Consider the following 27339-nt stretch of genomic DNA (forward strand, 5'->3'; position numbering starts at 1 on the left):
ATTTAATTTCTGCTCTCAACGAGTGGCTGACTTAGTTAATGGTGTCCATACTTGGTTAATTGTGTTAGTACTACTGAGTACCTTTTACACACTGTGTGTGTGTGCGTATGTATGTGACTGTTTATATGCATTTACAGTTTAGTGAGTCTCTATCGTGTTTGTGCGTGCGTGCATACATGTGTGCGAGCATGCTTGTGCGTGTCTATGTCTGAGCCCTTGAGAGCGAGAGAGATGGCGCTGGTGGAGGGGGTGATACCGGGTGAGGAGGCTAAAGAGAAAAAGGGGGATAAAATTAAAGAATACAGATTGCAATCCGCCACAGAAGAGAGCATCTGCCCTTACTTGATGAATCACAGCTGACCTTAATCTGCTTTCCCTGACAGCACCATCACTTCCCCTTCTCTCTCTCTCTCTCCCTCTCTCTCTCTTTCTCTCTCTCTCTCTCTCTCTCTCTCTCTCTCTCTCTCTCTCTCTCTCTCTCTCTCTCTCTCTCTCTCTCTCTCTCTCTCTCTCTCTCTCTCTCTCTCTCTCTCTCTCTCTACTCTCAAATTAAATTTGTAAGGCTTTATTGGCATGGGAAACGTGTTTACATTGCCAAAGTAAGTGAAATAGATAATAAACAAAAGTGAAATAAAAAATGAAACATTTACAGTAAACACAACAATTCCAAAGGACTGGAGTCATTTCAAATGTCTTATGGCATTTACAATGTCTCTATTCCTTTGGAACTTTCTCTCTCTCCCTCCCTCTCTCTCTCTCGTGCTCTCTCTCCCAATCTTTCTCTATCTCTCTGAACCCCTCTTTTTCTCTCTCTCTCTCTCTCTCTCTCTCTCTCTCTGTATGATTATGCTATAATGTATTCTGTGTAATGTAGTCATCACCATTGCAGCTGGGAACAGGGGAGACGCTCAGCTTGCTATTTCTCAGCCCGTCACCTCCAGAACTCTCATATGAGAATGAATGGCCTTCATATGCTCTCTCTCCCCAGCCCTGGCTAGTTATCATTTACATACCAGAAGGAGACCTGGGAGTTACAGAGTGAAGACTAACTCTATGAGTCTTTTTTTATTTCACATGCAGTGTTTGCATAGATACGCTTCGATTGGAAACTAGACGGAAACATACGAGTCCAACCGTTGTTACCAATAAACAATCGAAAGCTTTCAACGAGGGACTCAATTCAATCCTCAAATCAAACTTCTCCTCTCCTATAAGTGATTGTTTAACATGACACTATGTAGTGACAATCATAACACGGCGGTCTTCTATCTGAATGAGTGTTTGCGTGACTGCAGCAAATACCCGGTATTCCCAATGTGTACGCAGAACATCCTCCAGCCAACTCACATTACGCCAACGCACCACAACTCTGGTTGCAGTCCTCAGCTCCAGACTCATTCAGGCTCATTCGAAACTAAAAACAGTCAAACATCCCATCCCCTCTCTCTTTCTCTCTCTACTCCTACAATAGGCTGTCCTCTCAAAGCTCATTGGAGAAGGAGACCCAGGGGAGGGTCCTTGGATCCTCTCCTCCAGTGTGCTTTGAGACAAAATTGAGGAAACAAGATCTGAGGAAGCAAGGATTTGACAGTTCGTAACGTTTTCGGACACAGCCCTCGTTATCACAGCAACAGATGGCGGTTTGATTTCTGAGAGGATGTTCCAATTGACGTCCCTCTCCATGGCCCTGGGCTCCGTATTGCATTTCAATTAACGCGGGATTTGGAAGAGCTGCGAACGAGCGGCTCCCCAATCAATCCTTACGATTCATTAAGAATGCTCAGCCCACGCAGAGCCAGGCCATTGATTGGTCAGGAGAGGCCGGATGGTGCGATTATTGGATGGGTGTGTGTGTGTGTGTGTGTGTGTGTGTGTGTGTGTGTGTGTGTGTGTGTGTGTGTGTGTGTGTGTGTGTGTGTGTGTGTGTGTGTGTGTGTGTGTGTGTGTGTGTGTGTGTGTGTGTGTGTGTGTGTGTGTGTGCTTGTGTGTTGGCCCCTAGGTAACTTTCGGAGGATGCAGCGAGATGAATGTCAGTCAGTTTGGCCTTCCTTGGACATCTTTGCGTGAGCGAGGGAGAGGGTGTGAGTGTGTAATCCTCTGCCGTACGATAGCCTGCGGGATTATCTGGTCATTCACACTGTGTCGACCAAGGAGCAGCTTGTTTGATTCAGTGATGTATGGTGTTGAGGGTCTGTGAAGGTGTTATTGAGTCACCTTGGAACGTCTTCAACGTATGACCTTAGTCGTTGTCTATCACACTGTAGAAGACTTCTTTATAAGAACAGATCCATTGACGCCACATCTCAGTTATTCTGTAACTCAGGAGGAAGGCTTTCATCCGTCTTATCTCTCAACCCACACGCATCATACATGCCACATCGTTAGTAGTCCTTAGGGTCCACTAATGAACACATCACTGGTTCTCAGTGTATCTTCAATCTCTAGAGGTCCTCACTAGTTTTATTACAGGGCTTTCTGTATATCCTCTGGCCACATACCAGTACACACGCAGACACACACACACACACACACACACGAACACAAAGTTTAGTTTCAGTTTAGTTTATTCATTCGACCATTTAAAAAAAAAAACAAGCACATATGTAACTTGAAAAAGCCATACGTGCACATGAGGTAAAATCATTGAGGATAACACACAATAAAGTCTGGGACTTATTTCCATTGTGGTCCTCTTGAGACAAGAGGAAGACAAACAAACACACACACACACTGAGGAATGATACTGCAGCAGACACGCAGCTGTTCAGGGCCAGGTCCCTCTGTGGAGGTGGTGAAATGGATGGGTGAGCTGAGCTCGCTCAGGGGTTCAGTATGACAGCACCATCAGTTGACGAAGACCTCTTCATACAGTGCCCTCGGTTATGGTGTGTGTGTGTGTGTGCGTGTGTGTGCGCACGTGTGTTTCTGTGTGCGTGTGTGTGTGTGTGCGTATGCGCACGTGTGTTTCTGTGTGCGTGTGTGTGCACATTTCATGAAGAGGGAGTTGGTGGGCTGTGTTAGGGAGATTACAGACTTCCCGTGGAAGAATTTTCCATTGATCCCAGTGCTCGGAACACTGCTAGTGGGAGAGAGGAAGAGCCTAAGCATTACCGATCTATTAACACGTGAGACACTGATTGCAGTGCATGTGTGTGTGTTCGTGTGTATATGTGTGTGTCCGTGTGTGTGTGCATGCGTGTGCATGTGTGAGTGTAAGAGAGAGAGAGAGAGAAAGACTAAGAGAAAGGGAGAGTGCGGCTCCACATATTTTTGTGTAGATCTGCCTTGTGCGCACCATTATGCATGCATTCGTATGTATCCCTGTAATGTGTATGAGAGTGCATTGTGTATGGTTTTGCATATCTGTGTCTAGTTTTGCATATGGATTTTTTTCTTAATGACTTTGTGTTGGTGATAATGAACCTGTGTTAATCCCTCAGAGTTAATGCATAGACACAGTAGCTAAATCCCTGAGATAAGTGAGACCATTGGTGGTAATGGAGGGACCCTAAAATGGCGCAAGAGCAGAATGCAGACGTTTTATGTGCCCCTAACCGATTGTGTTTTTTTGTTTGTTTATCTGCGTTGTTTGTAACTTATTTTTTTACTCATTTTGTACATAATGTTGCCGCTACCATCTCTTATGACCGAAAATAACTTCTAGACATTAGGACTGCGATTACTCACCACGGACTAGCAGAATCCTTTTTCTTCTTTCACTACTCTGACGAGCCCAAGGCGGAGGATATACGGCTCCCTCGGGAACAGGCCTCGAGCCCCGTGATCTGCGTGAAGAGGAGGCGGAGAAAGAGAGGCCGGAGAGCGGGCTGCCTGCTGAGAAGTCAAAGGCGATCGAATAAACCCCCACTTCCCTCAATTCTACTAGCAAATGTGCAATCTTTGGACAATAAAATCGACGAGTTACGCTTAAGATTAAACTACCAACAGGGACATTAAAAACTGTAACATCTTATGCTTCACGGAGTTGTGGCTGAATGACGACAACATCAAAATACAGCTGGCTGGTTAAACAATGTACCGGCAGGATAGAACAGCGGCGTCTGGTAAGACAAGGGGCGGGGGTCTATGTATTTTTGTAAACAACAGCTGGTGCATGATATCTAAGGAAATCTCGAGCTATTGCTCGCCTGAGGTAGAGTTTCTCATGATAAGCTGTAGACCACACTGCCTACCGAGAAAGTTTTCATCTGTATTCTTTGTAGATGTTTACATACCACCACAGTCAGAGGCTGGCACTAAGATAGCATTGAATTAGCTGTATTCTGCCATAAGCAAACAAGAAAACGCTCACCCAGAGGCGGTGCTCCTAGTAGCCGGAGACTTTAATGCAGGGAAACTTAAATCAGTTTTACCAAATTTCTATCAGCATGTTAAATGTGAAACCAGAGGGAAAAGAACTCTGGACCACCTATACTCCACACATAGAGATTCATACAAAGCTCTCCCTCGCCCTCCAATTGGCAGATCTGGCCATAATTCCATCCTCCTGATTCCTGCTTACAAGCAAAAATTAAAGCAGGAAGCACCAGTGACTAGATCAATAAAAACGTGGTCAGATGAAGCAGATGCTAAGCTACAAGACTGTTTTGCTAGCACAGACTGGAATATGTTCCGGGATTCCTCCAATGGCATTGAGGAGTACACCACATCTGTCATTGGCTTCATCAATAAGTGCATCGATGACTTCGTCCCCACAGTGACTGTACGTACATACCCCAACCAGAAGCCATGGATTACAGGCAACATCCGCACTGAGCTAAAGGCAAGAGCTGCCACTTTCAAGGGGCGGGACTCTAACCCGGAAGCTTATAAGAAATCCCGCAATGCCCTCCGATGAACCATCAAACAGGCAAAGCATCAATACAAGAGTAAGATTGAGTCGTACTACACCGGCTCTGACGCTCGTCGGATGTGGCAGGGCCTGCAAACCATTAGACTACAAAGGGAAGCACAGCCGAGAGCTGCCCAGTGACACGAGCCTACCAGACGAGCTGAACTACTTCTATGCTGGCTTCGAGGCAAATAACACTGAAACATGCATGAGAGCACCAGATGTACAGGAAGACAGTGTGATCACGCTCTCCACAGCCGATGTGAGTAAGACCTTTAGACAGGTCAACATTCACAAGGTCGCAGGGCCAGACAGATTACCAGGACATGTACTGCGAGCATGCGCTGACCAACTAGCAAGTGTCTTCACTGACATTTTCAACCTCTCCCTGCCTGAGTCTGTAATACCAACATGTTTGTACCGACTCCGTGAAGCCCCATAGTGCCTGTGCCCAAGAACACGAATGTAACCTGCCTGATTACCGACAACAACGAGACAGCCTATAGTGAGGAGGTAAGAGACCTGGCCATGTGGTGCCAGGACAACAACCTTTCCCTCAACGTGATCAAGACAAAGGAGATGATTGTGGACTACAGGAAAAAGAGGACCGAGCACGCCCCCATTCTCATCGACGGGGCTGCAGTGGAGCAGGTTGAGAGCTTGAAGTTCCTTGGTGTCCACATTACTAACAAACTAACATGGTCCAAGCACACCATAACAGTCGTGAAGTGGGCACAACAAAACCTCAGGAGACTGACAAGATTTGGCATGGGTCCTCAGATCCTCAAAAGGTTCTACAGCTGCACCATCGAGAGCATCCTGACTGGTTGCATCACTGCCTGGTATGGCAACAGATCGTTCTCCGACCGCAAGGCACTACAGAGGGTAGTGCGAACTGCCCAGTACATCACTGGGGCCAAGCTTCCTGCCATCCAGGACATCTATACCAGGCGGTGTCAGAGGAAGGCCCTGAAAATTCAGACTCCAGCCACCCTAGTCATTGACTGTTCTCTCTGCTACCGCACGGCAAGCGGTACAGGAGCACCAAGTCTAGGTCCAAGAGGCTTCTAAACAGCTTCTACCCCCAAGCCATAAGACTCCTGAACATCTAATCAAATGGCTACCCAGACTATTTGCATTGCCCCCCCCCCCCCCCTCTCTCCACACCACTGCCAATCTCTGTTGTCATCTATGCATAGTCACTTTAATTAACTCTACCTACGTGTACATACTACCTCAACTAACCGGTGCCCCCACACATTGATTCTGTACCCGCACCTCCTTCTATATATTGTTATTTTTTACTGATGCTCTTTAATTACCTGTTAGTTTTATCTCTTATTCTTAACCGTATTTTTTGAAACTGCACTGTCGGCTAGGGGCTTGTAAGTAAGCATTTCACTGTAAGGTCTACTACACCTGTTGTATACATCGCATGTGACTAATTCATTTTGATTTGATTTGACTGTAGAAACAGTAGTGCTTTATTGACACATTATTACCAGTGATTTGAATAGGATCAGTGAATAGGATCAGTGAATAGGATCAGTGAATAGGATCAAGTAGCCTCTGCCTACCTGGCAGAATGATATCATGACGAGTTGCATCAATCCGGTGGGCATTTGTTTTGCAAACTCTGCAATTACATGAGCGCTGCAGAAACATTGCTAACCAACGGTCTCTTGCTAGTGCCACCTACATTAAAAGGGTAACTACACCCCAAAATCCAAATGTATTATTCATGTTTTCCAGACCTCGAAACGGGTCTCCTGATGCAGTTTAAGCATTGTTGTGGAATTAGATCATCTAAACTATTAAAAAAATGTTTTACTCTCATGCTGTCTCTGATTCATATATGATTTTGTTTTCACTGAATACTCACACAGTCTGTTCGGCTAATGATAGAGCTAGAGGGAGTGGAACGAGAGGGACAAAGGATAGAGGGAATAGGGAAAGGAAGAGGGAAGGATGCAGCGAGAGGGGAAGAGAGAACATCTGCACTCCTCCAGCTACTCTAAAGAAATGGGTATTACGCATGACGCACACACTCTCATATTCCTCACAGGGGGGATGCCACATGCGCTTTTGACGTACCCTGTCTCGTTAGCACTGATTATCCCAATCATGAACTACATTCATCCTCAGCCAACTACACTACCCACAATTCCCTCTGGAAACCACAGGCCGCCTCAACCAATCAGAGCCTGAGATGCTGGGACTGGGACTAAGCCTACAATAGTCAATCAATCACATTTTATTAGCCTGAGTAGCACATTGTTTTATAACAACTGATTATAATGGTGCGAGTGATGGCGCAGACAGACATGGAGGTTCTGCTTCTAGCTCCTAAGCAACTTTGCAGTAATTTGTTTTTTTGTGTGTTATTTCTTACGTTATCCCAGAACGTTTTTTGTGTTATTACATACAGCCGGAAATAACTTTTAGATATCAGAGCGGCGGTAACTCACCAGCATTACGACCAGGAATACAACTTTCCCGAATTGGATTCTTTGTTCGTAACCCCCAGGGCAATTGAACTTATCCAAGAGGCTGCTCCAAGACACAGCCGGTGGAGAAGAGGTATTCGGAGTGGACTTCTAGTCCGACTCAGGCGGCGTGCACACCATCCACTGCTTCCAAGTATATTACTCGCTAATGTTCAGTCTCTGGCCAATAAAGTAGACGAGCTCAGGGCGAGGATCTCCTTCCAGAGAGTCATCAGGGACTGTAACATACTCTGTTTCACGGAATCATGGCTCTCTCGGGATATACTGTCCCCGTCCATACAGCCAGCTGGGTTCTCAGTACATCGCGCAGACAGGAATAAAGATCTCTCCGGGAAGAAGAAAGGCGGTGGTGTATGTTTCATGATTGACAACTCATTGTGTGATTGTGATAATATACAGAAACTCAAGTCCTTTTCTTCACCCGACCTAGAATTCCTCACAATCAAATGCCGACCGTATTACCTCCCAAGAGAATTCTCTTCGGTTATAGTCACAGCTGTGTATATTCCCGCTCAAGCCGATACCACAACGTCCCTCAAGGAACTACACTGGGCATTATGCAAACTGGAAACCACATATCCTGAGGCTGCATTTATTTTAGCTGGGGATTTTAACAAAGCAAATTTGAGGAAAACATTACCGAAGTTCTATCAACACATTGACTGTACTGTAGTACTCACTCTGGAAAAACACCGACCACTGCTTCTCCCCCTTCCGGGATGCTTACACAGTCCTCCTCCGCCCTCCCTTCGGTAAATCTGATCATGACTCCATTTTGCTCCTCCCTTCCTATAGGCAGAAACTCAAACAGAAAGTACCCGTGCTCGAGCCCAGGCTCTGTCGCAGCCGGCCGCGACCGGGAGTTCATGGGGCGACGCACAATTGGCCTAGCGTCGTCCGGGTTAGGGAGGGTTTGGCCGGTAGGGATATCCTTGTCTCATCGCGCACTAGCGACTCCTGTGGCGGGCCGGGCGCAGTGCACACTAACCAGGTCGCCAGGTGCACGGTGTTTCCTCCGACGCATTGGTGCGGCTGGCTTCCGGGTTGGATGCGCGCTGTGTTAAGAAGCCGTGCGGCTTGGTCGGGTTGTGTTTCGGAGGACGCATGGCTTTCGACCTTCATCTCTCCCAAGCCCGTACGGGAGTTGTAGTGATGAGACAAGATAGTAACTACTAACAATTGGATACCACGAAATTGGGAAGAAAAATGGGGTAAAAAAAAAGAAGAGAAAAAAAGAAAGAAAGTACCCGTGCTAAGATCTATTCAACTCCGGTCTGACCAATCGGAATCCATGCTTCAAGATTGTTTTGATCACGTGGACTGGGATATTTTCCGAGTAGCCTCTGAGAAAACATTGACGTATACACAGACATGGTGAATGAGTTCATCAGGAAGTGTATAGGGGATGTTTAATAGCTGTGGCTATTAAAACCTACCCAAACCAGAAACCATGGAAAGATGGCAGCATTCGCGCAAAACCGAAAGCACAAACCACCGCATTTAACTTCTCTGCGCTACGGATCCCTTTAGCGGGATCATTTTCCTAAACAACCGCTGAATTGCAGGGCGCAAAATATTACTAAAAATATTTATAATCATGCAATCACAAGTGAAATATACCAAAACACATCTTAGCTTGTTGTTAATATCCACCTATCGTGTCAGATTTTGAAAATATGCTTTGCAGCGAAAGCAATCCAAGCTTTTGTGAGTGTATCAATCAATGCTACAACAGCTAGCCTCAAATTAGCATGGTCACGAAAGTCAGAAAAGCAATAAAATGAATCGCTTACCTTTGATAATCTTCGGATGTTTGCACTCACGAGACTCCCAGTTACACAACAAATGTTATTTTTGTTCGATAAATATTACTTTTATAACAAAAAAACGCCATTTGGGTTGCGTGTTATGTTCAGAAAACCAAAGCCTCGTTCCGTTCGACGAAAATTCCAAAAAGTATCCTTAATGTCTGTAGAAACATGTCAAATGTTTTTTATAATCAATCCTCAGGTTGTTTTTAACAAACATAATCGATGATATTTCAACCGGACCGTAACCTATTCAATAAAAGAGAGAAAGAAAATGGAGAGCTACCCCTCTCGCGCGCAGGAACTAATCAGAGGACACCTGACTAGTTTTGAAAAATCTTGCTCATTTTTCAAAATAAAAGCCTGAAACTATGTCTAAAGCCTGGCAATCAAACAGGCAAAACGTCACTACAGAGACAAAGTGGAGTTGTAATTCAACGGCTCAGACACGAGACGTATGTGGCAGGGTCAACAAGGACAATCAATGATTACCAAAGGAAAACCAGGCCAGGCCGCGACCGCCTCAATCTTTACGGTGTCCATTTGGATGCCTGCTGTAGAGATAACGTGACCCAGGAAGGAAACCTGGGATATGTGGAACTCACACTTCTCTATCTTGACATATAGTTGACTCTGCATGAGGCATCTTAGGACTTGGTGGACTGCAGTAGGTGTTCCCGGAAGGGTCTTGGAGAAGATCAAGATGTCGTCGAGGTAAACAAAGACTAACCGATTCAACATATCCCTCAGAATGACATTGACCAATGCTTGAAAGTCTGCCGGTGAGTTCGATAATCCGAAGGGCATGACCAAATACTCATAGTGGCCACTAGGGGTGTTAAAGGCAGTCTTCCATTCATCTCCCTCCCTGTTTCTCACAAGATTGTATGCAGGGACGCAGGCCCCCATACTTTCTACCCACGAAGAAGAAGCATGCACTAGCAGGGGATGTAGAGGGGCGAATGAAACCTGCCTCCAGCGACTCCCGGATGTAATTGTCCATGACTGCTGCTTCAGAGGTCGAGAGGGAGTACAGACGACCCCGGGGAGGTGTGGTGCCGGGTAGGAGTTCTATGGCACAGTTGTAAGGACAATGAGGGGGAAGGGTGGCGGCCTGCCTCTTACTGAAGGCCTCCCGGAGGTCAAAGTATTCGGGAGGGAGAGTGGAAAAGTCTTGGTCTCCAAGGGATGCATTAGGACACGGCGAGGCTCTTGTTGGGGGTCTTAGATTTTAGGTCTGGCAGTCCTTACCCCGGTCTAGTAGGTGTCCCGTGGACCAGGAAACTAGTGGGTTATGTAGCGCTAGCCTGGGGTACCCTAGGATAAGGGGGTTCTCGGGAGCAGTTATCAACAGAAAACTAAGAGTCTCAGTGGTTCACCCCAGCCTGCAGTAGAATGGGCTTGGTCTGATATTCCACCTGACCGGAGCCAATGGGGCATCCATTGAGGGCATGAATCTGCAGTATTGATCAATGAAATTATCCTCGGCCCGCAGTCCACAAAGGCTTGAATCTGGTGCTGACGGTTTTCCCAGTGGAGGGTTGCGGGTAGTAACAGACGGTGACTGGGTAGCTGGGAGGTAACTGCTCAGCTCGTCAGGGTCTCCCCCTGTCCTGGCGAGCCCTGGCGTTTCCCGTCAGCTCTGGACAGGTAGCACAGAGATGACCGAGACCTCCGCCATAGAGACAGCAGCCATGCTCCTGTGGGCTCAGACGTGTGCGACGAGTGCGACCCACCCCCCCCCAATGGCGAAGTCAGCAACTGGTCTGACCCCTTGGTGGAGGTTGAACAGTCGGCTGGCCGCATCTTGTCCGTCGACTGGTTGGTGAAACACTCTTCGCAGCTCGGCAGTGAATGCTACTATGGATCTGCAAGATGGTGGCTGCTCTTCCCACACCGCCGTTGCCCATGCCAGGGCCTTGGCCTGAGAGTAGAGAGATGATGTAGTCGATCATGGCCTGATCTGTGTGGAACGAGGTGGACTGTAGCTCTCTCACCAGAGATCACTGAGTGAGGAACCCCTTGCATCCTCCCGGGTGGCCATCATACCAATCAGGAGCTGGGATCTTGGGTTCCTGGCGCAGATTCCCTTGAGGAACCACAATGATGTCTGTAGCCCTGGGCGATGAGACCTTGGTATTGGTTCCTCCTTGGTTGGGGGCGTGCCGTGGTTGGAGGGACTCAGCAAGTGCCCGATGGGTCCCGGAGATTTGGGAGAGCGGTTCTTGCTGCCGTCCTAACAGTTCTCCTTGGTGGGCTACCATATTCCGGATCTGGGTGATCTCTGCTGTGTCCATGTTGTGGCAGAAGCTTGCTGTGACGTGGTAAGGTTGGATCCAGCTGCAGAGGAGAGACCAGACGAGGAATCAGTGTTAAATCAGTGGTTTGGATCTAGGCATCCGTATATCCCTGACACATACAATGGTCACTAATATCCAAAGCAAATACCCCACTCCCAGAATATTTCTCTGGAGTATTTGTAAATATGAGGTCAATCAAAGTCAATTCCGTAGGGTCTTTTAAGTTTGTACGAGTAGGTTTTGTAATCAGTTAGGTCAAATTTAGATTAGTAAAATAATCCTTTAAACAGTCAGCATCCTGTGTTCCCCATGCAAGATTAAAATCTCCAGCGATCAACATCTCTGGGGTAGTAAAAATGGCAATTAAATCATTGAGTTTGTTTAGTACACACTTCTTGGCGGAGGGTGGACGATAGATTCCTATAACTGTTATTTCTGAAGTTGAACCCAACTGAAGACTTAAATCCAACAATTCAAGGACTGGAGGTAGACTTTAACAGAGAGACAGAAATACGATTATTTGTGTAAATAGCAACACCACCACCTTTGCCTTTCATATCAGCCCTAAACACATTGTAACCATCCATAGCAACCTCAGAATCCAGGGTTTTATCAGTTAACCAGGTTTCAGATCAAATAAAAATATCAGGGTCTGCCTGAGAGAACCAGATTTTAACATGATCCATTTTAGGTAATAAACTACAAATGTTAATAAAATGTAAAAATGTCAAACCTTTTCTGTATTTAAAATCACAAGTTTCAACACAAGTTAGATTACTTTGAGATTTCAGAACAACAGGAGACTCAAAGATTGGATTATACCTATTAGGAAAAGAAAACAGACTAGTAATAGCAATTACATTGCTCCTGTTACCCCCATTAGGCATGTCACCACTTTCAGATACATCACGTGAAACTCTCACAGTGACCAAAGAGGAGATGGTCAAAATGGACTTACATGTAATGCTAATATTGTCCTCACGTCAATTTAGTTGACCAAGAACCTTTCCAATGTTTAATGAAAAAAGCCGGGAGCCATTTTCACCCAGGTGAATTCCGTCTTCCACAAAGTAGCCTGGCCTATTCCAGACGGAGTCTAAATTTTCGACGAAGGACATGCCCAATTCCACTGGTGAAGAGGCCAAAAACGGCTAAAACGGCGAGGAGATGGAATTGTCCTGCAATTATATGTCCTGCTCATTTCTGAGCGTTCTCCAAGAGTTGTAAGAAATTGTCTCTTAGCTTTACAGATTTCACACGCATAATATCATTAGACCCAATATGCAACACAACTGTTTTCAGAGCAGGAATCTGTTTCTTGATGGCGGGCATGATTTCTAATAAATCCAATACCCTAGCTCCAGGAAAACAAAGTGTACAGGTATTTTGGACTTCCACCAATCTAACCATGGAGCTTCCCATAATAATGCTTGGTGGCTGTTGTCCATTTCGAGCTGGAGCCCTCAGCCCAACCCTAGCCCCACTAGGGGCTCCTCTAACTCGCCCCCCACAATTGACAGGAATAACAGACCCTGGTGAAGCTCGTCACAATATTTATATATTTCTTAATTCCATTCTTTTACTTTTAGATTTGTGTGTATTGTTATGAATTGTTAGATACTGCTGCACTGTTGGAGCTAGGAACACAAGCATTTCACTACACCCACAATAACATCTTCTAAATACGTGTATGTGACCAATAAAATGTGATTTGATTTGAATGGTAGAAACTTCTTACAGTACAATACATCTTCTTGAGGGAGTTAGTCTTGGTACTGAACAGTGAAAATACATGATCATTTTCTTCAGATGTTGCACTATACAAGCACCATGGTGTATGAAATATGCTACGGCTGGTTTAGTTCAAAGAGACCATTATGTATGACGCGCACACACACACACACACACACACACACACTCTCTCTCTCAGGAGTCTACAGCTGCTGACACGTTGTCTCACCAAATTTCTCTAAGGTCTGTTGTGCGACCGCCTCTCCCCCATCACCCCACTTATCAACACTTTATTACTACACATTAACACACCATATGTGGAATAATTGACCATAATACATTGTGTTGTCTTTCTCCATCTCAATGATAGGGTAGGGGGGGTGGTTGTTTACCTTGTACATGGGTTCAATTACCGGCACTGAAGTGTTGTGTGTGTGTCACTGATCCAAGGAGATGACAGGGTGGGTGATAGGGGGAGGGGAGGGGGGGCTTATTAGATATGACGGTAAAGGAATGGGATGCACCTCCATGCTTCCCTCCCCTACACTCCTCCATTCCGTCCTTCTATACGCTTATGTCTGTATTCACATTCCCCTTGTTTTCCATAATTGACTTCACAGGAGTGTTCAGAACCTTACCAACCCCACATATCATTTTGACAATGTTTACCTTTATTTAACTAGGCAAGTCAGTTAAGAACAAATTCTTATTTACAATGACGGCCTAAGAACAGTGGGCTAACTGCCTTGTTCAGGGGCAGAACGACAGATTTTAACATGTCAGCTCGAGGATTTGATCTCGCAACCTTTCGGTTACTAGTCCAACACTCTAACCCAGACATGGGCAAACTACGGCCCGCGGGCCACATACGGCCCGTTAGGCTTTTTAATCCGGCCCGCCGAACTTGTCCAAATTATAGTAAAAACCTCCTTTTTTTCCCCTTTCCCTGCAATGCCCACGTTTCCCCAATAGATGGCGCACTCAAAACACATTGACCGTTGTTGGAGTGGCGCGTATTTCTCTTTATTTCACTTTAATTTTCACTTCGTTTCACGTCACCATTAAGCCCTTCTGTGAAAATGAGCGGACCAAAGAGAAGGAAAGTGGACAGCGAATGCCGAGTGTTTAATAAGGAGTGGACAACAAAATACTTCTTCACTGAAGTCCGATCAACGGCTGTATGTCTGATATGCCAAGAAGCTGTTGCGGTTTTCAAAGAGTACAATATCAGCCGTCACTTTGCCACGAAGCATGCAAACTATGCTAGCAAGCAGTCAACACAAGAACGGGCGGCGAAATAGTATGTAAATGCCATATCTTGCATATTCCTTGAGACAAATTTATTAACTGATAAGGGCTATTTTTCACATTTGAAAGACAGTTAATAAATTGGGTTGTAGTGTTCTTACTGTGCTATGAGGTTTGCACACACTACATTTAATGCTTTAGTATATCCGGCCCAAACACTCCCTCCAAATGCTCCTGGCCCGGCCCCTCTGTCAAATTTTAGAACCCATTGTGGCCCGCGAGTCAAAAAGTTTGCCCACCCCTGCTCTAACCACTAGGCTACCTGCCACCCCAATTACAGTTGTTTGTTAATTAGCGTTTTGCAATCCACTGTGCTGGAATTAAATGTTCTATTTATAATTCTCTCATGTTGTAACCCCAAATCGTCCTCTATAGTTCCACACAAGTCTTTTAAATTGATTTGGGAATTTTCACTTATGATCTGGCAACCGCCCTTCTCTAATGACAGCCAAGTTAATCTACCCATTACAGTTGCAATTTGGATGAGTTTTTGTCATTGGTAGTAGTAAGTCAGTTGACCTTGAGTCTGTCTGTGGGAAAAGTGGGGGGTTTGGCAGGGTGGGTTTCCCTCAGGGGAAATGGGCTGGATAATCAGTCCTGTTTACTGGGAGATCGGCTAGTAGGTAATCATCCAATCTAGCAACCCTAACCAAAAATACCCTCTCATTATACTGATAATATGCACTTTATTAGTGGTGTGTGTGTGTGTGTGTGTGTGTGTGTGTGTGTGTGTGTGTGTGTGTGTGTGTGTGTGTGTGTGTGTGTGTGTGTGTGTGTGTGTGTGTGTGTGTGTGTTTGTGTGTGTTTGTGTGTGTTTGTGCGTGTGTGTGTGTGTTTGTGCGTGTGCGTGCTGTGTGCATACTGGTGCTGCATGCATATACAGTTGAAGTTGGAAGTTTACATACACCGTAGCCAAATACACTTAAACTCAGTATTTCACAATTCCTGACATTTAATCCTAGTAAAAATTCCCTGTCTTAGGTCAGTTAGAATCACCACTTTATTTTAAGAATGTGAAATGTCAGAATAATAGTAGAGATACTTATTTATTTCAGCTTTTATTTCTTTCATCACATTCCCAGTGGGTCAGAAGTTTACATAGTATTAGTATTTAGTATTTGGTAGCACTGCCTTTAAATTGTTTAACTTGGGTCACACGTTTTGAGTTGCCTTCCACAAGCTTCCCACAACAAGTTGGGTGAATTTTGGCCCATTCCTCCTGACAGAGCTGGTGTAACTGAGTCAGGTTTGTAGGCCTCGTTGCTCGCACACTGTTTCAGTTCTGCCCACAAATTTTCTATAGGATTGAGGTTAGGGCTTTGTGATGGCCACTCCAATACCTTGACTTTGTTGTCCTTAAGCCATTTTGCCACAACTTTGTAAGTATGCTTGGGGTCATTGTCCATTTGGAAGACCCATTTGCGACCAAGGTTTAACTTCCTGACTGATGTCTTGAGATGTTGCTTCAATATATCCACATTTTTCCTGTCTCATGAAGCCATCTATTTTGTGAAGTGCACCAGTCCCTCCTGCAGCAAAGCACCCCCACACATGATGCTGCCACCCCCGTGCTTCACGGTTGGGATGGTGTTCTTCGGCTTGCAAGCCTCCCCCTTTTTCCTCTAAGCATAACGATGGTCATTATGGCCAAACAGTATTTTGTTTCATCAGACCAGAGGACATTTTTCCAAAAAGGACGATCTTTGTCCCCATGTGCAGTTGCAAACCGTAGTCTGGCTTTTTTATGGCGGTTTTGGAGCAGTGGCTTCTTCCTTGCTGAGCGGCCTTTCAGGTTATGTCGATATAGGACTCGTTTTACTGTGGATATAGACTCTTTTGTACCTGTTTCCTCCAGCATCTCACAAGGGCCTTTGCTGTTGTTCTGGCATTGATTTGCACTTTTCGCACCAAAGTACATTCATCTCTAGGAGACAGAACGCGTCTCCTTCCTGAGCAGTATGAAGGCTGCGTGGTCCCATGGTGTTTATACTTGCGTACTATTGTTTGTACAGATGAACGTGGTACCTTCAGGCATTTAGAAATTGCTCCCAAGGATGAACCTGACTTGTGGAGGTCTACAATTTGTTTTCTGAGGTCTTGGCTGATTTCTTTTGATTTGCCCATGATGTCAAGCAAAGAGGCACTGAGTTTTAAGGTAGGCCTTAAAATACATCCACAGGTACACCTCAAATTGACTCAAATGATGCCTGTCAGAAGCTTCTAAAGCCATGACATCATTTTCTGGAATTTTCCAAGCTGTTTAAAGGCACAGTCAACTTAGTGTATGTAAACGTCTGACCCACTGGAATTGTGAGACAGTGACTTATAAGTGAAATAATTTGTCTGTAAGCAATTGTTAGAAAAATGGCGTGTGGATGTATACTTCCGACTTCAACTGTATATAGATGTGTGTCTAATATATATTTTATGGCTGCAAGTTTTTGAGAACTTCTTCATGGTATGAAAATGCATTCTTAAATTGATTTCCACAGGACATTAAAGAGTGTGAATGTGTGAGGATATGTGGCTTCAGGTTTACGCTTTCCCTGTCGCTGATTCTAGCACCTAGCATTAAAATCCCTGCCGTGAATTTCGCTAGCACCTCGTGTTAGCGTCGCTGTTGTAAATGGATAAGTGTCGCTAGCACCTACCTTTAGCATCCCAGATGTAAACACATGAATGTTGCTAGCACTTAGCATTAGAATCCCTGTTGTTAAGGCCTTGATAGCACAGCACGTTGCAGAGAAAGAGCCAGAGAGTGTGAAAGAGAGAAAGAGAAATAAGAGAATAAGACATAAGTTAGAGCGAGGCAGACAGAGAAAGGCACGGGAGGAAATTGAAAAGAAAACGTTTTCATTTTGAGTGTCGCTGTAAGCAAGAAACTCTCGCTCAGTCCTTCTCTCTCTCTCTCCATCCCTCCATCTATCTCTGAATCTCTCTCTTACTCCTTCCCTCCTTCCTTCATTCCCTGTCTGTGAGAGAAGGCAGAGAGAAGGAAGGCAGAAAGGAGGAAGCTGGCATGACAGAGGGCTTGGTGGGGCCAGCCACTGGGCGACAGGTAGCCTGGTGGTTAGAGCGTTGGGCCAGTAACTGAAAAGTTGTTGGATTGAATCCCTGAGCTGACAAGGTAAAAAATATGTTGTTCTGCCCCTGAACAAGGCAGTTAACCCACTGTTCCCCGGTATAAATAAAGGTTAATAAATAAAAAAAGATTAAAGGGTTTCATTATTTATTTCCTCCTGCTCCAAGGCTCCAGCCCCGATACCAGTGACAGAACCTTTGAAGATTTGGGGCTTTGATGGGAATAGATTTACGATTTTGTCGGTTGCTTCTGTCCCCTGTGCCTCACTTTCCTAGTTCCTACCTCTCTTCCCTCGCCTCTCGTCTTGTCTTTCTCTCACCCCTCTACCCTTTCCCCCTTTTCCCTGTGGGTGTGTCAGTGCCCCTTTGTTGGTATGTGGGTAGAAGTATGGCTCGCTGGCAGTAGGAGGGGTAAAGTAGGTATGTAAACAGAATACAGGAGAGACCTACTGCAAGATATCAAGGCAAGAGCACCCTACAGCGCTCGTCCATATATTTATTTATTCTTAATTCCATCCCTTTACTTAGATTTGTGTGTATTAGGTATTTGTTGTGAAATTGTTAGATATTACTCGTTAGATGTTGCTACACTGTCGGGAACTAGAAGCACAAGCATTTCGCTACGCCCGCAATAACATCTGCTAAACACGTGTAGGTGACCAATAAGATTTGATAAACATACACCTTGGGGAGGACAATGGCACACTCACATAAGGATTTCAGGACTTCAGGACAATTGGGCACTTATTAAGAGATATAGCACTTAAGGACTACATTGGGACACATCACCTTACGGCAGCTCACAGCTGACCTAAGACAGTTGGGACCCACGGGCCGTTACAAGACATTGCGTATTACTCTGTGTGTATGTGGGCCACCAAATCTGCATAGAACCCAACTTTAGAATCATGCATGCACACCATGATTCCACGCGAGCTAATTGGCTCACTGGGTCCAGATGTCATGGGTCATGGTGTAATAGCCAGCAATGTTTAGTACTCTCTGTGTATCCAGATGTTGCACAAACTCTCAAGCAACTCTCATACGTTCTGATGCTAGGCTAGTATGACCTACTGGGTGTTGAACCCAGTGCCTCCAAACATTAAGACTTTGTTAGCCCATTGAGTTATACCCCAACTCTGGCAGCTAGCACAACTTCTCCAGGTCTCAGACAAGGTTAACGATCACACGATTGTGTAGTTCACGGAACCACCTCTGCGACGCTAACGTATCAAAAAAACATTGTGTGTTCCAACATCCTAGCCTAATAGCGCAGGAACGGTCAGCCAATGCGAAGCCCAGTCAATAGGACATTCAGTATCAGTATTAACACAGGATTAGTCTGATCAGCTGGAGCAGGTATTCCCACTGATACCACTCCACTGGTTACTGATGAATAACGCTTATTCAATTCAAAACGGATGACTTCATGTGTTCTTTATTGACATTTGAAGGGGGGACGGATATGCAATATGAGTATGAAAATGAAATACCAGTTATTTGGCAAACCCAGCGTAATATTCTCTAAATGTAGAGGCAGTCTCTAATGTACTGTAAATGCTGACCTGTGTAGGGAATTGTGAATACATTTTGTTTCTTTTCTGTATTTATGGTTTATGGTACCTGTGTCTTTGGCTAACAAGCCAGACCCTTTATTGAAGCAATTAGAGTGAGACTTATTGAGAAAAACAGTTGCCAGCTGCACAGCTTCATCCCTCATGTTTTCACTGAGCTGGCATTTATACTGCTAGCATTCTGTAAATCCAACTCAGCACTCTGGACTGGAGGTGTTCTTGGTGGGGGGGTTGTGGTGTGTGTGTGTGTGTGTGTGTGTGTGTGTGTGTGTGTGTGTGTGTGTGTGTGTGTGTGTGTGTGTGTGTGTGTGTGTGTGTGTGTGTGTGTGTGTGTGTGTGTGTGTGTGTGTGTCTATCCTCCTGAGGTTTGCACTAGGCATCTTGCAGGTAGATTTGGTCATACTAAAGCTACTGCAGTATATTAACATATTCATATAACTCATGTACTGTTTACCTAATGTAATGGTTAGCAAATGTTGATCTATGCTTATAAGCATAAAGTGTACTCCCCATTTAGCTGCCATTGCCCCTGTAATGTGATGTCTCAAAGCAGGAAGTGTAACAGTTGTTTCAATCATGAAGCTTTATTGAGTTTGACAGTATCACATAAAATGGAGGGTGCCACACGACATTCATGATGATGTCAGTACGGGCTAACTTTAGCTGTTTTGTCTGGATGTAAGGAGGCTACAAAAATGCAGTTGACATTTTTATTATTGGTCACTAATGTCACAATTCCTGACATTTAATCCAAGTAAAAATTCCCTGTCTTAGGTCAGTTAGGATCACCACTTTATTTTAGGAATGTGAAATGTCAGAATAGTAGTAGAAATAATTATTTATTTCAGCTTTTATTTATTTCATCACATTCCCAGTAGGTCAGAAGTTTACATACACTCAGTTAGTATTTGGTAGCATTGCCTTTAAATTGTTTAACTTGGGTCAAACTTTTCGGGTAGCCTTCCACAAGCTTCTCACAATAAGTTGGGTGAATTTTGACCCATTCCTCCTGACAGAGCTGGTGTAACTGAGTCAGGTTTGTAGGCCTCCTTACTCGCACAGGCTTTTTCAGTTCTGCCCACAAATTTTCTATGGGATTGAGGTCAGGGCTTTGTGAAGGCCTTGACTTTGTTGCCCTTAAGCCATTTTGCCGCAACTTTGTATGTATGCTTGGGGTCATTGTCCATTTGGAAGACCAATTTGCGACCAAGCTTTAACTTCCTGACTGATGTCTTGAGATGTTGCTTCAATATATCCACATCATTTTCCTGCCTCATGATGCCATCTATTTTGTGAAGTGCACCAGTCCCTCCTGCAGCAAAGCACCCCCACAACATGATGCTGCCACCCCGGTGCTTCACGGATGGGATGGTGTTCTTCGACTTGCAAGCCTCCCCCTTTTTCCTCCAAACATAACAATGGTCATTATGGCCAAACAGTTCTATTTTTGTTTCATCAGACCAGAGGACATTTCTCCAAAAAGTACGATCTTTGTCCCCATGTGCAGTTGCAAACCGTAGTCTGGCTTTTTATGGCGGTTTTGGAGAAGTGGTTTCTTCCTTGCTTGGCCTTTCAGGTTATGTCGATATAGGACTCGTTTTACTGTGGATATAGATACTTTTGTACCGGTTGCCTCCAGCATCTTCACATGGTCCTTTGCTGTTGTTCTGGGATTGATTTGCACTTTTCGCACCAAAGTACGTTCATCTCTAGGAGACAGAACGCGTCTCCTTCATGAGCGGTATGACGGCTGCGTGGTCCCATGGTGTTTATACTTGCGTACTATTGTTTGTACAGATGAACGTGGTACCTTCAGGCATTTGGTAATTGCTCCCAAGGATGAACCAGACTTGTGGAGGTGTACAATTTGTTTTCTGAGGTCTTGGCTGGTTTCTTTTGATTTTTCCATGATGTCAAGCAAAGAGGCACTGAGTTTGAATGTAGGCCTTGAAATACATCCACAGGTACACCTCCAATTGACTCAAATGATGCCTATCAGAAAGCTTCTAAAGCCATGACATCATTTTCTGGGATTGTCCAAGCTGTTTAAAGGCACAGTCAACTTAGTGTATGTAAACGTCTGACCCACTGGAATTGTGATACAGTGAATTATAAGTGAAATAATCTGTCTGTAAACAATTGTTAGAAAAAGGACTTGTGTCATGCACAAAGTAGATGTCCTAACCGACTTGCCAAAACTATAGTTTGTTAACAAGAAATTTGTGGAGTGGTTGAAAACGAGTTTTAATGACTCCAACCTAAGTGTGTGCAAACTTCCGACTTCAACTGCAGGTGTGCCGTTTGTGAAAGGACATGACACAAATGTATGTAGTAGCTGTGCACACAACACGGTATTTGTGAGTCATATGGCGTGTGGCCAATAGAACCCAATGTTCTATGCAAGGAACATAAGTACTATGCCTTTCTATCACGTCAATAAACCTACCTCAAGTTTAGCCCATTAGGTCCATTCGAAAATGTTACCACATTATCAGGTGCTGAGGTTCTGTACGCAGTGCCGTTATGGTTTAGGGACGCACACACGCATGCGCGCACACACACACATACACATTCTAGATTGTAAAAAACAGTCGTTGAAATGTCCCCCCTACCTGCTGTGTCTTGGTGTATTACGATAGAGTGATATCAGTGTGTGATTAATGAGTTAAATTAGCTGATGTGTGGTTGCGCCGTGGCAGGAGCAGGACCTTAACAAGTGTTAGGCATGTCGCTGTTCCCGTAGGCCCTGGCATGGACCCAAGCTGCCAGGCTAGACATGGGCTCTGGCACTGCCAGTCCGTCTCTTATTCCCACCGCTTCTCGCTGTCCCGCTCTTTATTTTTCTCCTATGCACTCTCCCTTTCCGTTCCTCTGTGCTCTCTCTTTGTGTCTGCACATTCTCCTCTTCATTATTTAGGCCCCTAGCACCAAACCGTTTTTTTGAATGGGCTCCAATGAGGGCTCTATGTTAAAGACCTCGTGGATGGTCAGTACTTACAGTACATCCACAGCTCCCATCTAGGAGCTATGCATTTATTTTGTATTTATTTTTTAGGGCCATTAAAGTCTTCCATAAGTACTTTGAATCACACACTAATATTCTTAATTTCCCCTCTTTTCTCTCTCTTTTTTTCTCTTTCTGCAGGTGGAGCGAGAGATAGCCATTCTGAAACTCATAGAGCACCCTCACGTTTTAAAGTTGCACGACGTCTACGAAAACAAGAAATACTTGTGAGTATCCTTTCCAAAACGATTTGGTTCACTGAAACGCTGTAACAAATGTGCGTCCCTTAAACCTTTACATTGCATATTTGGAGAAGCACCAGTGCATAGCAACATGTTAGCAAACAAGCTAGGCAAGTTGAAAATGACTTGAGAAACGTATTTTCCGGGGGCCATTTTCACACTGGCATGTAATGTTTCATTGGGTCTCCCTCAGTTTAACCTGCCTATTCGGAAGCCTGTAGGTTTAATGTAGATCCATATGTTATCTAATGTATTAATCTCTCCCGTGTCCCTGCTCCAATGGCTCTGCTTAATGCACTATTCAATAATTGTTAAAGGCGCCAGCGACAACCGGTGTGGGAATTTGTTTTCCTAATATTTCCGATGACACAGACGAATCGCCGACAAGGACGCAAAGTGTTTGCCTCGGATACATTTTCCCACTCACAATTCGTGTTTGAATGTGTTCCTAATTGAACTAGCGTTGACAGGTGAACGCTTGAGCAGATCCCTTAATCTGCTAATAAATCAGGAAGTGGTGTGGGTGGGAGGGAGGGGGGTTATGGGAATATGGAGTATTCTGCCACAGTAGGGACGCCACAGTGTGTTTTCAGTGCTTTCTCGCACATACAGCACAGTAGCTACCGCAGATAATATCACAAGCATTACCACGTCTACTCTCACAGTAGCAACTGCTGTAGGAACAACTATAGAGTAGAGGAACTTCTATGGGTAGGAGACCGTTACTCCAAATGTTTGAATTAAATGTTAACACTTGAGGGCGCACTAAAAGCAGTGGTTTCTGGATGAACATTAATTATGGATTGGGTGCCTCATTAAATTACCAAAAATGTCAATGTAATGTAAATGTGTGGTCCGCTTGAGGAGAGCTGGTCCTGGCCACTCACTACAAGCCGTCCTGGATCTTGTAGACTATCTCTATAATACCGAACCAGACACACATAGCTGTAGAGATATGATATCATGTATATAATGTGATATATACAGCTCTAGACTGTGTATCTAATGTGTGCGGTTCCCTCCCTCCACAGGTATCTGGTGCTAGAGCATGTGTCAGGAGGAGAGCTGTTTGACTACCTGGTCAAGAAGGGACGGTTAACGCCCAAGGAGGCCAGGAAGTTCTTCAGACAGATCATCTCAGCTCTGGACTTCTGCCACAGTCACTCCATATGGTGAATCATCAATCGATTTCGATCAATCAATAAATCAAATGTATTGGTAAAAGTGTTTACATCAGCAGTTGTCACAAAGTGCTTTGAAAGTATCCCTGCCTAGACCCTAAAGAGCAAACGGAAGTAGAAGCTCAGTCCTACTTTCTGAGATAGTGTCTGGTCTGCTATTTCCCTTTCATCTGTGAGAGGAACACTGACCCTATCAGAGAGAGAGAGAGAGAGACAACATAAGAGAGGCCTGCTCCTGACACTGGGCTCTTGGAAAGCGGCAACATTAGCGTCTGATCAAAGGAAATGATAGTACAGTGTGTACATTTTTCGGGGAATTTTCCTGGACAACATTCCTGGGAAATGCATAATTCCAGTCATGTAGGATTGTCAGGTTTTCTTGTTATCACCTCTGCATGGTACTTGGGTAAATTATGTTTTTTCTCTCTCTTTCCCTCCTCCTCTCCTCAGTCACAGAGATCTGAAGCCAGAGAACCTGTTGTTAGATGAAAAGAACAACATCAGGATAGCAGACTTTGGCATGGCGTCTCTGCAGGTCGGGGATAGTCTGCTGGAGACCAGCTGCGGGTGAGTCATCTGTGTCTGTGTGTGTGTGTGTGTGTGTGTGTGTGTGTGTGTGTGTGTGTGTGTGTGTGTGTGTGTGTGTGTGTGTGTGTGTGTGTGTGTGTGTGTGTGTATATGTGTGTGTGTATATGTGTGTGTGTATATGTGTGTGTGTGTATATGTGTGTGTGTGTGTGTGTGTGTGTGCGTGCGTGCGTGCGTGCGTGCGTGCGTGCGTGCTAGTGATGTGCGGGTTGACCCATGACCCACAGTCACTTCGGTTACAGTATATGCACAGGGCAGGCAGTTTTAGGGTCATTAAATATCGTGTGAATGAAGGGTGGGTGGGTGGCGGGCGGGTTGAATAAAGAGAAAATAATACCTTAAATGTATATTTCTTGTGCAATTCATATCTATAGGCTACTTTGAGGTTTTTCTTTCAATATTTTAGGCGATCTGGCATTAGTGCGTAAGCCTAAGCTTTAGTGCCTAACTGAACTGTACGCGCACCAAATAGCCTACACTCCAATCGCCAAATGCTTTAGGGAACAGCAGAAAAAGTTGTCCATGGAGGAACAATGAACAATGTCAGAATTTTGTTCGATAAGAGAAAAGCTGTGAAAAATAAAGAGAAGGGAGGGGACAGAAAAGTAATGTTTGGGAACGACTTGGCGAAATGGTTCAAGAGGATGATGTCAGTGTTGGCTATGTTATGTGTGATGATTGTGAGGCTCTACACAAATTCAACAGTCACAAGACGGGGACTTCAAATAGGCCTATGACACGTCAAAGGAACTGTAGCCTACTGTTCAGATGGGTTAAATGGAAACTGAAATCGGGACATGACTATAGGTCTATAACCTCTCACATAGCCTTAATATTAACTCTTGCAGAATTAAGAATTTCTTGTAGTAAAATGATATGCTACGTCAGATGTAGGCCACATTTTCACCCGTGAACAGGAGCGGAGAAATGTGATTTATTTTTTTCAGCATCTTAAGTGGATGTGAATGCGCAGTTAGATAGCCTACTGTCTGTAAAGGTGCTCTCTTTATCAGCAATATAACAGCTGATAGTATTTCAACCACATAAGATATTGCATTTTCTCCTCGGCCCATAAACGTCTTTGCTTCGCGAAAGAAGCAGAGATGACAGAGAACATTACCGATGTCAACTAGATTGAACCGTTCATTCTATCGATTTATGACATTATTCATTGTCACTTTATCACACATAGTCGGGCGGTTGTGGATGGGTTATTAGCAATTGTGGGCGGGTGCGGGTGAATGAACAGCTGATCCGCGCACCACTCGTGTGTGCGTGTGTGTGTCCAATCCCTACATAGTCCTCAAGCCATGTGTATGTGTATATAAGAGCATGCTTGTGTGTGTTTGCACCTGTATATGTGTGTGTCCACGTGTGTGTGTGTGTGTGTGTGTGTGTGTGTGTGTGTGTGTGTGTGTGTGTGTGTGTGTGTGTGTGTGTGTGTGTCGTGGTCAGTAAGATCTTCAGCCCAGATAACCAGGGCCAGTATAGCCTACCCTGCATCTTTACAGATTAGCCATGTAGCAATGATAAGTCTCTGTCCATTATCATCTGGAAGACAGACAGTGTGGCCCAGCACAATGTGACAGAGGAGATAAGAGTAGGAAGTTGGCGTGACAGGCTAAAGTGCTAACCCAGGTGAACTCTGTCGAGGGCTTAGCATTTTGTCCCCATTTCATGTGCACAAACATAACTAGGCCATGACTCAACACAAATGTACAGCCCAAAAAACAGTAAAAAAAACCATCTGCTTTGTTTTCTCGGGCAAAGTCATGCGTCTGACAAGCACGTTGGACACTGTGTGACTGTGTTCCAAGGTGTCCTTTTCAAAGACACTGAATTCAGGCGATGGCCATGTCACATCCCTGACCTTAAGGACCCTTGTGGTTGTATAATTTCCTGTGCCCTGTTGTCATAGTGACACATGCAGTTTTTCTTTTGCAGGGTCACATGGGTCCACATTCAATGTATAGTATTGGAACTTTACTCTCGAATCACTGTACATATACAGGTAAATGCCAAAATACAGGAAACGCCAACAATATTTGTCTTAATAGGGCTTTGGGCTTTAGATGCTGCAAGTGTCTAGGAACTCTATTGGAGGGATGCGACACCATTCTTCCACGAGAATTTCCATCATTTGATATTTTTAGATGGTGGTGGAAAACGCAGTCTCAGGTGCCGCTTCAGAATCTCCCATAAGCTTTCAATTGGGTTGAGATCTTACTTACTTACTGACTTTATTGTCCCCATGGGGACATTTTGTTGCAGTGTCATGTATACGTTTAAAGTGGCGTTTAAATACAAAACAAAATTGACAATACAACTTTCATAACAGTTACATACCAATAAAACATTTTTTTTAAAGACTAGTGTCACGGCCGTTAAAAGAAGAGGACCAAGGTGCAGCGTGGTGAGCGTACATTTTCCTTTTATTAATAGAAATGACGCCGAACAAAACAATTAACACTACAAAAACAACCCGTGAAGCTAAGGGCTATGTGCCCTAAACAAAGTCAACTTCCCACAAACACAGGTGGGAAAAGGGCAGCCTAAGTATGGTTCTCAATCAGAGACAACGATAGACAGCTGTCCCTGATTGAGGACCCTACCCGGCCAAAACATAGAACTACAAAACATAGAACATAGAATACCCACCCCAACTCACGCCCTGACCAAACAAAATAGAGACATAAAAATGATCTCTAAGGTCAGGGCGTGACAACTAGCCTGCTGGCCTTACTGAGTCGATAGGAACATTAGCCGAGTTAATTAGGAGGGATATCACACCTGGCACAAATGATTGTCTAGTTCTGTTTTTCCTGCTGAGGGGTGCCCTATACCTGCACCCAGAGGGGTGTAGTTCAAAGTCCGGGTACAGGGGGTGGCTTGGGTCTAAAATGATTTTGTGAGCCTTGCGGAGGGCCCTGACCTTAACGATCTGGTGATTGAGACGGCCATGGCATATGGTTTACATCGTTTTCATGCTCATCTAACCATTCAGTGACCACTCGTGCCCTACTGTCAATAAAGCACCTACTTTCAATGGATGGATGGCGGGGTGGTCTAAGCAGCGAGCTCCTGCTCCATAGACCGTGGGTTCAATCTCAGCTCCTGGCACTCGTTTGTGGGCGGCAGGTAGCCTAACGGTTAGAGCGTTGGTC

At 44.8% G+C, this 27339-nt stretch overlaps 1 protein-coding gene across 1 annotated transcript in view; it reads left to right on the forward strand.

Moving 5' to 3' along the window:
- The window catches only part of LOC120045214 (serine/threonine-protein kinase BRSK2), a 163706-nt gene that overhangs the window by 79061 nt on the left and 57306 nt on the right, over window positions 1-27339 (forward strand). The window contains exons 3-5 of the mRNA XM_038990177.1: window positions 22307-22392; window positions 23439-23579; window positions 24039-24155. Coding sequence (XP_038846105.1) covers window positions 22307-22392; window positions 23439-23579; window positions 24039-24155 — 344 coding nt within the window. The remainder of the gene's footprint in view (window positions 1-22306; window positions 22393-23438; window positions 23580-24038; window positions 24156-27339) is intronic.

The sequence above is a fragment of the Salvelinus namaycush genome, chromosome 1, assembly GCF_016432855.1.
Source record: "Salvelinus namaycush isolate Seneca chromosome 1, SaNama_1.0, whole genome shotgun sequence".
In the NCBI taxonomy this organism is placed as follows: domain Eukaryota; kingdom Metazoa; phylum Chordata; class Actinopteri; order Salmoniformes; family Salmonidae; genus Salvelinus; species Salvelinus namaycush.